At 36.7% G+C, this 13,724-nt stretch overlaps 1 protein-coding gene across 6 annotated transcripts in view; it reads left to right on the top strand.

The window, feature by feature from the left end:
- tbc1d22a (TBC1 domain family, member 22a) overlaps window positions 1-13,199 on the top strand; it is a 402,297-nt gene extending 389,098 nt beyond the window's left edge. For all 6 annotated transcript variants that reach the window (XM_043713707.1, XM_043713705.1, XM_043713710.1 and 3 more), the window contains one exon: window positions 11,930-13,199. In XM_043713707.1, coding sequence (XP_043569642.1) covers window positions 11,930-12,058 — 129 coding nt within the window. In that variant the 3' untranslated portion in view covers window positions 12,059-13,199. The remainder of the gene's footprint in view (window positions 1-11,929) is intronic.
- The last annotated feature ends 525 nt before the right edge of the window (window positions 13,200-13,724 follow it).

The following is a 13,724-nucleotide window of genomic DNA, read 5'->3' on the forward strand; positions in this document are numbered from 1 at the left end:
GTTGTGTATTTATATTCTGTAATCAACATGTTATGGCATACTCGTGGAGCAGGTGGGACCTAAACCCAAACCTCCTAGCTCAAGGTAGGACACTACCACAATGTTAGAAGAGGCCCTCAACACACCTTTCTTTATCCACAGCAGTCATGCAGCCAAAAGATAAAAAAACATATTTTTATCAACCCGTTTGCACAGTTATGGTGGTCCTCCGGGACTTATGTGACTTGAACGCTGGTCTCCTGGCTATTGTGGGGACAGTACTGCTACACAAGATTGTAGCTGCTGCTTATTAACTTATTGCACACTACAGCCCACAGCAAGATCAACTACACCATTATGTTCTTATTGGCCTAGGCTAGGCAAGACATGTTGCTAGTTTGTTTAAGGGATGCATGATTAAAATTCTAATTTGCTCTTAACTGTTACTTCCCACTATCTCATCTGGTTCCTTCATTGTCAGTTATCCATGGATCCATCTTCTTCACTGAATTTTGTCATTGTTGCTTTGATGTTTTACTCAAATAAGAGAACAGTTTTAAATGTTCTACTTTATTGGGGAGAATTGAGGTTTACGCAGTCAGGACTCAATGAACTCATGTCTCAGTGTTTGCTTAGTCGGTGAAGTTCCTGTTAAATTAGACACTTGTCACTGATTATTGGCTTTTTCTTAGAGCCATCTATGAGCTGAAGTTTGAATGCTTGGAAACAGTTGGTTACCCTTTACATTTTAACAGCATGATATATAGTATGAAAAGTTGCTTATAACTTCAAGACTATTTATAAACTAAAACAGAGGATCAGAAAGTACTACAGATAGAAAGTTCATACCAGATGTTAAAAAGAGGAAGGTTGTGTAATATTCTTCATTACATAGTCTTGAGCTTTATAATGTTAACTCTTGTGGTCCAGAGGTAGGTAACCTATCTCTGGGCCAGGAGACCCACACTCAAGTCTCCCTGCTCCAGACGTATGTAGTTACATCTCTGAATAGGTTAAATTGAAAAAAAAGGTTGAATTAAAAGAAATATAATGTTCACTCTGATATAAAGGTTATATTTAGTTAATTGCTCCACAAATTTATAACACAACATATGTGGTTATGATTTCTTGATAAGTCTAGCGAGCCAGGAATATATCACCTCTCTCTTATTCATCTTTGGAAGACTGAATATAAACTAAATAGAGATCCCTTCCTGCTATAACTTTAAAACATTAGAGTATTGTATTAACTCTGTTTGCAATCCCATGATGAATTTCTTTGTCAAGTGAAGCTAAGCAGAGTCACATGATGTTACAGTTCCAAGGTCTACACTGACTACTGTTAATTTAATTGTGATTAAAATTAAACTAAGCCAATCATGAAATATGTTTTCTTGCTCATCCTACTACATATATATGTTCTTTATGTCTGCAAAAGAAAAGGCCCTGTTTATTAATATATGTGGTTTCCAGTGCAGGGGAGCCCAAGTGACAATCCTAAATTGGTTGTCAGTATAATTTCTGTCACATTTAGGAATATCCAACAAATGTTGTCCAATTGCAGAATCACATCTTACATTAGGCAGTAGGCCACAGTCAGCACCTTGCCTGTTGCAAGTAACTGAAGTGGCATGATCCACTAGTCTTTGGAAAATATGGCATACATACCTGGCATCACACTGTTATCGAAATGCATAAACCACCTCACTCAGTGTGTGATATGCAGAAAGTCATTTGGGCTTGAGGATAGCAGCCTGTCTGTGGTAAACACTTCTCTTGTTGCCACTACATAGTAGCAACGTGAAGCAGTTAGCAGCTATCTGAATGTCCATGGAAATATGCTGACAACCAATTTAGGATTGTCAGTCTAGCTGGCAATGTGTCACACTTGCATGTACTAGAAGCTGCAGGGCACTGTTCTTTGTTGACAGAAAGCAGCTGTACATGCACTGAATCTGTTTCAACGCAAGAATATGGGTGACAGTCATTTTGCTGGTCTCTGCAATCTCCTGACTGATCTGAGCCAACTTGCCAAGTTTAAAGTTTAACAAAGCTTGGCTGTTAACTGTCAGTCAACATAATGATGCATTCTCCATGACAAGGGCTCTGCCATTTTGAGTCCACAAAGCAACCAATGAGTCTGCTGTCATGCAGTATAATTTCCTTTCCCCTCAACTTTGTATTCTTGCACAACGATGTGATGAGTGCAAGAGAAAAGCTTTAACAAAATGTATCTCTCTCCAACAAAACTCCTAAACTTTTTATAAAGTTCAAACTTGTCCTTATTTAAATATTACTGTTCTTTCCACAGTGGCTGTTTGAGAACATCTTTCACAGTTCAGGACAGAATACAAGAAAAAGCTTGCTATATCGTGAATTGAATTTATTGTCACGTGTACCGAGGCACAGTGAAAAGCTTTGTCTTGTGAGCAATGGCAGGTCACAGAGTTAAGTAGCACAGATAGTAAATAATAGGTAAACAGCGACAAAACAAAAAAACAGGTACTAGTGAATTCTAAGAGTTTGAGAGTCCATTCAGTATTCTAACAACAGTCGGGTAGAAACTGTTGCGAAACCGGCTGGTGCGTGTACCTTCTCTCCAATACTACTCACTAATGTTTAGAAGGATGAGAGGCGATTTCATTGAGGTATATAATATGTGAATGGTGTTTGACAAAGTTGATGTAAAGTAGGCAATTTAGAATGAGAGGTTATAGTTTTAGGCTAAGTAGTGGCAGATTTAAAACAGAGAATAGGGGGAATTACTTCTCTCAAAAGGCCATGAATCAGTGGACTTCCCTACCCCAAGGTGCAGTGAATGCCGGAACGCTGACTAAATCTGAGAAGATAGACAAATTTTTAATTATTAATGAGTTAAAGAGTTAAAGAGTTAAAGGGAATAGGCAGGAAAGTGAAGGTGAAGCAGAGATGAAATCAGCCATGATCGTCTTAAATGGTGGAGCAGGTTTGAGGGGCTGGATGGCTGATTCGTACACCTCATTCTTATGCTCTTACCTTATGTTGAATGATTTCATAAGGCGAAAGAACCAGGAGCATATCACCTCTGTCACCTTCAACTTTGGAAGTCTGGATATAAGCTACATGTAAGCTAAACAGAGGCACCTCAAACACAACCATATTCCAATCAATGGGGGAGATGTTCCACAGGCTGATCGAACATCTGCCTGATGTACGCATACTTTCAGAACCAAACATTATAATCATTGATATCAAAGAAAGCCGGGGCCAAAAAATCTCCTTCTGACCATGCTCTGAAAGCTCCTGCATCAAGTATTCCTTGTAGAGCATTGCACAGAGAATTAGGGCACGGAATAATGTACTGTGGGAACCTTCACTGTCCATTTCTGAGAAAGGTTCAGTAACACTCTACTGATCAAGTTTACAATATGTTTTTAAGTGAGATTGTTCAATATGAAGCCTGTTTGTTAATTTTGAACAAAGGGAATAATGAAAAGTATGAGGGGCAAATTGACGAGAGATGGATTGTGAAGTACATCGACAATGTGGATATAAATCTTTAACAGATTGTTACATAGTTTATAGCAACTGTACATACCTTCAAGGCACAAAACTGCAAAACAGTCATCCGTTGGTGAACAAAGGGAGTTAAGAGTTATATAAGATGAAAGAAAAAGCTTATAAAATTGCCAAAAATAACAGTAAACTTGAGGATTGGGAGAATGTTTAGCATGCAGCAATGACGACCAAGAAACTGATGAACAAAGAATAGAGTATTACTGTAACTGAGCAAAAAACATAAAAACAGCCTGTAAAAGCTTTTATAAATGCATCAAAAGAAAACAATTGGCCAGGACAAATCTGAGTTCATTAAAAGTGGAATCACGAGAATTCATAACTGGAAATAAGGAAATGGCAAAGAAGTTAGGTGATTACTTTTTGTGCATGTCTTCCCATATTTGGAGATCTAAGAGACTAAAAAGAAGGAGGAGTTAAGGAAATTTGCATTAGAAAGTAGATTATGTTGGAGAAATTAAAGGGACTGAAGATTGATCAGTGTCAAGGAGTATTTTTATTTGTTCATAAGATGACTGCATCAGCATTTTTTTACCCTTTATTACCTGTTAGATGATGGTGAGTTGCTTTCTTGAACCACTGCAGCTCTTGTGATATAAGTATATGTACAGTGTTGACAGGAAGGGAGTTCCAGAATTTTGGCCAGTGGAAGAACAATCATACAGTATCAAGTCAACTTGGTGTGTGACTTAGAGGGGAATTGGGGCTATTCATTTTCATTCCTTTCTTTAGACTTTGCAGCAGTTTTCTAGAAGTGAGTGGCTTGCTAGCCTGCTTCAGAGGGCAGTTTAGAGTGACCAAATATTCTGGCTCTGGTGTCACATGTCGCCCAGTTCAGATAAGATTTATTTCCCTGAAGACATTTGTGAACAGTCAAAAGTGGTTATATAACTGCCATTCGGCTAGCTTTTATTTAAATTCTTTTGTGAATTCATATTTCATTATTTGCTGTGGTGGGATTTGAATCCATGGACTCAGAACCTGAACTCTATTTGCTTTACACTTGATTTGTATTCTGATTTGGTCCATTGAATTTTTGGGATGTGATTCCATTGCTGCAAGCTTGTTGAAGAATAATGGCCCAGATTATTCTGTCAGTAGCCAAGTGTCTGGACTCACTGATGACCTCAATGAAAGATACCCAGAAAGATTAGCTATCTCTGTGGTGTGGGTTTCACATATTGTGAAGTTGTTTTCAGTGCCACCTCTAGGGAATCCAACAACTGGTGCATCAGTCAAAATTAACAGCCAATCACATGAACAATTCTCAAAGAAAATGCACCAGAAAGTAAAACACACTGATTTCCCTTCATGTTTAAATAATTTCACAGAGAATGGAATAAAACTTTGGACTTCTACTGGGCATTAAGTAAGAGGCTAAAATACCAGGAACCAGCTCATTTTTATTACATGAGAAACCAAGGGAATTATTTTTCTTGGAGTGGAGATATGTCACATTCCACAATATAAAATTGGGTTTTCTGAACCAGAGATGTTGTCCCAGGATAATTATGACTCTGTTCCCAATTTTAAAGCTTAATTGCACTGCATTCAATAAGTTGCAACTTCATCAAGAGTTTTCAATGCAAGATTAATAGCATACAAAAGGACATTCATCTCAAATGGGTTATCTGAAAAGATTTGCGTCAAGATCTTAAAGAGTATGTCAAATACATCTAGGGAATCACTGACAGCAATGTTTAGATTTCCAGGTGTAACTGTGCACATGGGAAGAGCAGAATTTGCTATCATTTTCACATTTGCAGTATAGATGAGCTACGATCATTTCACTATCATTACAGCTACAAAATTCAGGCCATAATAAAGTGCAATACCTACAAATATGTATTAACAACTAATTTAATCCTCACTTCAATTAATTGAAGTTGTTAGCAGTGGAACCATTAGAGAAGTGTCATTTATCAGTAAATATTTCATTATTCTCTTTACGTGGTCACTCAACAGTGATTTGTGCTGTAAAGCACATTATATGGTATTTCTGAATAATCAACTTTCTAAATCACTTCACCTTTCACTGCCCCACAAGAATTCTGTAATTTTAATCATTCAATTAACGTCATCACACTTCAGCTATAGCTAGCATGTTGCCTTTCTATATTTGTCATTACATTTTCTACCAACAGAAACAACCCTAAAACCTTTCCCCACCTTAATTCCACAATGTAACTAATAAAGTAATGTCAAGTGATTTTCAGAAAGTGAGATAGCTTGTCGTCTTCATTTTTTCATTCATGGTTGCATGAATAACGAACTCCCATTATCGACGTTTAAAATGCACATCCAAATTTACAAAATTGAAGATTATACAACTCTAAAAACTGCTGCCGAATGAAAATGAGCGTCAGTTTGAAAGTGTCTCTAACTTATCTGAAAAGAGTGTTCAGATGTTTGGCACAATCCATTGCTGTAACAGGCAATAATGGGTTAAATATTCAAACCTGTTTGCTTGCATGACATGTTTCTGTTTTCAACTTGGGTAAAGATACAGAATGGAGGCAGCATGATCCCCACAGAGAAGGAGGAAGGCACCTTTCAAGAGGTGTCTAACTAAACTGTTTTCATGTGCTTCTTAGTTGCCAGCTACTTAATTAGCTTTGGCTGAGACTGTGAAATGGGTTGCTGTCACCCTCTTCATTCTGGGAATTGTACGTAGTAGTGTGCCAGAATGCAAAAGGAAATGAGACAAAATAAGTAGACATGCATCTATTCAATGTATCTACTCATATCTTATAGCACAACGAAGAAATTGCTGAATAATTCTGGCATGTTTTGATCAGCGTTCTATTCTCAAATCAGTTTAAAAACATTAATTCATAACTGAATACTTTAGGTAATGATTATTCAGACAATTTCAAAATAAATAAACTTTTGTAGATTCTTGTTGATGCCAATTCTAAAAGTGTTATGTTACTTCCAGTTGCGCTTTTTGTAGAAAATATTTGTAGCCTCAGGAAAAACATGCATTTGTGTGTCTATAAATTCTCCACATTGTAAGATAAATACAGTTTGAGCACTCCGCATTTCTCTCTTGTTGGGAAATCTTTTCAAAATGTATCTTAAACCTTTGTGTAACAAAATTTCAGATATTGATACTTTAGCGGTTTTGTTGAGGAAAGTGGCCAAAGTGCTATTGCTATACAGTGGGTTTAGTACGATCTACTGCTGTTTTATTAATGAACCCCAGTTCTGTTGGATGTATGAAATTGGGTTTTGAAACTGTGCTGATGGAATTTTGCTAAACATGATTGTTTTGTATACATTTTTTAAAGTGCGATGTATGACTGTAAACGTTATCTTAGATGCATTGAAGATTGAATTGGACAATATTGAGTTACATAAATAAAATTGATATAATTGTTTGTTAAACCCAGGCAATTTACAGATTATACTATTACTGTAATGGAAAGATCCTGTATAATTTAATAGTGGCTTGCAGACCATGCATTTTAAGTCCATTAACTAAAATTGTGAAGCTCTTCTTTTAGATATTGTTGGACAATAGTCTACTTATATTGTCTTTAAACTGTTTGACGTACAGGGAACAAATATTATATGCCTTAAGTTACACAACTGGGCTTTGCCGAGAGAGTTTTGTGTTTGACTGAGGTGTCCATTAATGTACTGTACTTATTTGTTTGTGGTCCTTTGTGTAAATTTCATTCACACAGCTAGTGGTTGCACTTATTACAAAAGGAGACAACTATCTTTATTTAGGGATGTATTGGAAAAATACATTTTTGTTTATTTGGATAACAATTAGATCTTACATCAGTTAGCTTAAAGTTTATTTTATCAGCAGTATTGTGACAGGTTGCAGCAGTTAGCTAACATTGAAAATTCAGCAACAAATCCTGAAATTATATGTGTACATTAATGTTTTAAATTTTTTAACATAATTGTAATTGTTTCGTATATTGTCATGAATACTTGCTTCTAAGGAAGTCAACTTGGATATGGCTTACTGTCTCTTAAATTGAATATTTTATTACCCATGCTGATTTTTGAAAAATTCTTTTCTCTTATTATATTTATTGTCAAAGTAGTTGTCTCTGAGATCAGAGTGCTGAGGCGTGACATTTCAATGCTGAGAGTTGGTCTGTCTGCAGCTCTGCTGCTTCATCAGTAACTGAACATGCTTAATCCACCCAGTTACACTCCATAGCAATCTGACTTTTAGCGAGCCACCCTATTCTGATGATTTTAGAAGTTTTATTTAAAATGTTGAAGTGGGATATATCGTTATTAAAACAGATGGTCCTGTAGTTATTTTGTAAAGTGTTAAAGTTCAGAATCAGATAGACTTGTCAGTTTCTAATATTTGGCAATTTCTCAACATAGTAATATTGCGATTTTGATACTTTCTTCTAAGACTAATTTTGCTCCATACTGGACATGGATCATAAATCAAGATGTCTAATGTATGCAATAAGTAGCTTTATCTGAAAAAAGTTCCTTAAATTAAAAGTGTTCTACAAGACTGCCCAATGTGGTTTTTGTACATTCATCATTGGATTCATACAAAAGGCATACACCTAGCATTTTCAAATAGATAGCGCAGATCTAAAGAAGTCAGCACTGACAGTGAATCCATTTATTTTATCCCATTACTTACTCTGCTTTTCACTGAGCTAAGATGAATTTATGTCAACAGCTTTTACTTCTACTTAGTGTAATTTATGGCTAACGTCACATCTCTTCCATATCCCTTTTAACTTCCTTTAATAAATGGTGGTATGGAAACTATTCCTAGATAGTTGTCATAATTAGTTCAGGAGTCCAGTTAATAGAAAAGTTGGAAGTACACAATAAAATTGAACAAAAAAACTTGGCAATCTTCATAGTAATAAAATAACTTTTTTCCATTTTCAAAAAAAAATCTGTTTAGCAAAACCGGAGCATGGAGAATTGGACACTTGAACCATGTGTCATCGTCTTGCCTATAAATAATGACAGGTCGCCACGGAATTTTAAACTTGCATTCGCTTCACTGGCAGGAAATCTCTTGAGTGATTGTCTGACGAGGTCGCAGCGTGGTTACTAATTAATTTAGCCCCAAACAAGTGAGGTTTTTCAGTTCTTTCCGACTTCTAAATGGAACACCCAAAACTAAGATTTCAGCTCACGTTCCCACTGCTACAGTAATGCAGTTCTGGATTGATAGTGCAATCCAGGAAAGAAATTGAAATTGTCTAGTGCCATTCATGACCTTAAGACTTTAAACCACTTTGCAATGGATTAAGTTACTGTGAAGTGTATTAGCTGCTGTTTTGTAGCAAGTATTACTGTTAATTTTCATGCACTGAACTCCCCACTAATGGCAATAAAATAACTGATCCCATGACCTGCTTTAGTGAAACAACAGAAACAGAAATTTCTGGAGAAACTCAATGGGTCTGGTAGCATCTGTGAAGAGAAAAGAGTTATGGGTCACTGGACTAGGAATGTTAATTCTGCTTTCTATCCACAGATGCTATCAGACTTGCTGAATTTCTCCAGCTTTGTTTATTTCGGGTCTTGAGCATCCGCAGTTCAGTTTTATTTTCCTGTTTTAGTGATACTGGTTGAGGAATGCTGATGGAGAGGCCATTGTGAGAACTTCCCTGCTCTCTCTTGAATGTGTTTGGGATTTTCGACATTCATCTGACAGTGCAGGCATAGCCTCGGTTTAACATCTCATCCCACAGTCAGCTCCACTAATACTGTTATATTGCCTTCAATACTGGCTACGATTATGTGCTAAACTTTCTAGAATGGAGTAAGAATCTATAATTATTTGATTGAGGGACATGATTGTTGCCACTGAACTAAGACGGATACCTATCACACTAAACACAATGGCAGAGTACTTGCATTACACAGATGGGGGTTAGAACAGGTAAGTGGTATTTTCTTTCCATGATATGTTATGGTAGCAATTAAGTTAAAAGAGAAACAGTCGGGAAACACAAATTTCAATCCCTTAGTGAACCGGGGTCCAAAACTCTGTCTGTACATTGCATTGTGATATACTACTGTGTTTAGATCGAAGCATTGATCTGTTTAGTCTATTTTTACAGTGATTTTCAAAATAATAGACCTGCATTGCGTTAATAGGCCATCTTGAAAACAATTTCCTTGGATAGAGAAAGTGACAAATAAACCCAGTACACTCAATGTGACCTCACCAGCTTCTTCACCACGTATGATCACTGAACCCCTTCACAAATTGTTTCTGCTCTGTCAGCATTGACTATGACATTTCCACTCCTACCTCAAGGTACCTTTTCACAATATTTCCTATACTCAAATTGTAAAGAAAACATTTAAACAACACTGGTCCTGACAATGGCTATGAACAATTCTTCTGCACTGCCTCCTTTTCTTAATGCACAAGCCTTCCTGGTCTACCTTTCAGCAATGTGTGAATTTAGTCTGATATTTTGTGATCTTTGTCATGCATATACGTTGTGAATCAATCTGTTGAGTGGGACAGTATCAGGTGTTATCTTGAAATCTAGGTAAAGTCCATTGTTTCATCTTTATCTGTTAGATTTTTAGCCTTTAACAATAATCCAGTAAATTGGCAGGCACACCATGTGCCTTCTGAATTCATCTAATCATCTGCTCTTGGCTGATGACCGTTTAAAGTTTTTTTCATTGATGTCATGAAGATGTAGGTACTGTGGTGCAAAAACAATTTGCAAAGGTGATATCAGGTTCGAAGATTGTACCTACTTGGAAAGTTTGAACAGGCTGTAGGATTCCTCTTTAAAAATAATTACATTTAGATGTAGCTTGACTGATTTTCGAGGGTACAAAACGATTTGTTAATGTAGATGTGCATGGAGTTCAAAACCAAAACCCATAAATAGTAAACAATGATCAATAAATCCAAAGGGAAAGTTAAATGGAGCTGCTTTATGCACAATGTGCTTAGATTGTAGAACTGTGCTACTTGGAGTAGCTGAGGCAAATAAGTTCATGTAAGGGCAAGCTAGATAAATGTAGTAGAGTCATAAGAGATGTACAGCGCAGAAACAGACTCTTTGGTCCAACTTGTCCATGCCAACCAGATAACTTAAATTAATCTAGTCCCATTTGCCAGCACTTGGCCCATATCCCTCTAACCCCTTCCTATTCGTTTACCCATCTAGATGCCTTTTCAGTGTTCTAATTGTACCAGCCTCTACCACTTCCTCTGGTAGCTCATTCCATACACGCACCACCCTCTGTGTGAAAATGTTGCCCTCTGGGTCCCTTTTAAATCTTGCCCCTCTCACCTTAAACCTGTGCCCTCTAGTTCTGGATTTCCACATGCCAGGGAAAAAACTTTGTTATTTACCCCATCTATGCCCCTCATGATTTTATAAACCTCTATAAGGTCACCTCTCAGTCTCCGAGGCTCCAGGGAAAACAGCCCCAGCTCAAATCCTCCAACCCTGGCAACATCCTTGTAAATCTTTTCTGACCCCTTTCACATTTCGCAACATCCTTCCTTGAGGAGGGAGACCGGAATTGCACAAAATATTCCAAAAGTAGCCTAACCAATGTCCATTACTGCAGCAAAGGATGAACTATAAGATTCATCGTATAAGGATTAAATGAAGAGGCTGGGAAGAGGTTCAAGCATAAATACGGGAATGGGCCAAACTGAGACAATTTTTTTGTGTTTGTCTTGTGCATTCCATGTAATTTATTGTCATGAGACCAATTGAGTAAAATAGACTGAAATTTTAATTGGAACTTGTGTAAAAGCTTATCACTCTGAACTGCTGATATTCTAACTTAACAGAGATGTTCAAATTGATTGTCTGTCTAGATCATGATCACAACAAGTAAATGACACAGAAGTACTTCTAATTTAAGTTAGCATTGATGACATTGGCTGGTGCAATTTGCTGAAAGCTATTTGGTCATCAAGACTGTTCTGTGGAGGGAGGATCAGCGCGTTAATGCACCAGGCTCAGAGCTGAGTGGCCCAGTGCTGCTGCTGTACTTCATCATGGCTAAACATGGTAATTGTCAGCTTTGCTGTCCTTGTTCAAATAACAAGGCAGTTCAGTGTTAGGAAATATATCACATGGATGGTGAAGACTGAAATGTGCAGCGTCATTTCAACTTTCAGATTTTTTTTCAGATTATGATCATTTCCTCAATGTTTGGTTCTATAAATTACTTCGCTATGGATGTAGTTTTCCACACGTTTGATGTATTAATCTAATTATACATTTGCTTCATTTTTCACACTCGTGATTTTGAACTTGACCTTGCCACTTACCTATATCTAAGATTTCCCACACCATTTCTGCTCCAATTCTGCCTAATTTCAGAAAGAGGGAAGATTTTTGCTGTTTGTGCCACTGTCATTCATTCTGCTTGTCTTTTCCTGTTGCAGGGACTGATGATTCTTCTGCAGAATTTACCCACAATGCACTGGGGGAACGAGGAAATCAGTGTTCTTCTCGCAGAGGCTTACAGACTCAAATATGCATTTGCAGATGCACCAAATCACTACAAACGATGAGACCAAATAAGAGAAAAGAAATTTAAATATGAAAGCTCTAATTTTTCATCTGTGTCTCAGTTCTTTGTTGTAACCTTAACCCCATTCATCTGGACTTGGCATATTGTATTTAATGCTGTAATTGAGTTATTTTGCTGATTTAGAAACAAAAAACAACAAGTATCAATTTTATGTAAATTTTTCACAGCGATTGTATCAAACTGCAGGCAAGCTGCCATCGCTAATGGGTAAGCTAACGATGAAGAAATAGTCAAGTTCCTTTGCTTAAGAATGGGATATTTTGAATATAATGGTATCTGAGTCTTTCTGAATACCCTTCTGAGGATTGGCTTTATTTTTATCTGCCCCTTCTTATTTTTAGTCAAGGTGCTTGGGAGCACAAGATTCTGCCTTAACTCAGGCCATAGCAAATATAATTGTGCCACGCAATATAGGGAATTGATAAAGTCTTTTGGGCTGTCAATTCAAGGAAAGAGCCCATTTACAGAGTATTGTCATCGCACTCTTCAAAATAGCTTACTTGAATCCAGAAAAGACAGCTAACTTTAAGCAGTAAGATTATAAAATCACTGTTAATTTCCTATGGTCATTTACAGAAGTTGAAATAGTGCCTGACATTAATGAAATGTACCCATAAATGAACTATTTATGACCTCTCTATTAAAATCTGCTATTGCTAAATATCTGAAATATTTGTCTTCATGTAAAATGTTGCTTTAAGATCAATTATGTAATATTTCTTGTATAGACTGGTTTAAGATTGAAAATTAATTAGTTTTCTAATGGATTGTTTCTTTCCAGTTACAGTGATGTCCAATCATTCAACTGTAATATACCAAAGACACTATCATAGCACTTATTATCTGTGGCTGTCTCACATACAGGAATTGTAGAACACAGTCTTTGTAATGCCATGGTCTTCCTTTTTCCTTCCCCCAGGGACAACATCAGAAAAGCCTGAAGGTCTGCTTTCTGCTAAGATGATTCAGATTCTTAACCATTGCAGTAAAACATTCACAGTGCAATTTGGGAATTGTGCAGTGCCGAGGCTGTTTGTGATTATGCTACTTACATTATTGTAAATACAACTGTGATCTGTAACTGAAATAAATGACAAGATAAAATCTTTGGTGTTTAAAAATGGTGGTTTAACCTCACAAATTAATTGATTTTATTTTGGCACAAGTTGCTTGAATTCTCTTTTGGGCAAAATCTGCTGAGAATTTTGTGCAGTAATTTCAGAGCAATTAACAAATGCTGGAATTTCGTGTCTACATATAACAGAAACTACAGGCAAATTTCTTCACTACGTTCAACACATTAGTGGTGCAAAAAGACACCAATTTGTTTTGGCAAGCTTTTTAGCTGGAGTTTCCACACATTGTTCCAGCTTCAGAATATTTATCCTGGGTTCCATTATGTTTCTTGAGTCTGCCTGTTATCAACCCAGTGAGGAAACAAATCGATGACTGAGATGATTGATCATGCTTGAGGTGTTTGTTTTGATCTTTATATTGCAGTTGTGAAACAGAAAGACCCTTTTGATTATGGTTGAACCCTCTGCCCCAGCTCCCTCTTAAATTGATGGAAAATGTCAACAAAGTATCTTTGTTCAGCTAATTTTCAACCGATGTCTTGATATATACCTTATGAAGCTTACACTATT

Source organism: Chiloscyllium plagiosum, chromosome 23 (assembly GCF_004010195.1).
Source record: "Chiloscyllium plagiosum isolate BGI_BamShark_2017 chromosome 23, ASM401019v2, whole genome shotgun sequence".
NCBI lineage: Eukaryota > Metazoa > Chordata > Chondrichthyes > Orectolobiformes > Hemiscylliidae > Chiloscyllium > Chiloscyllium plagiosum.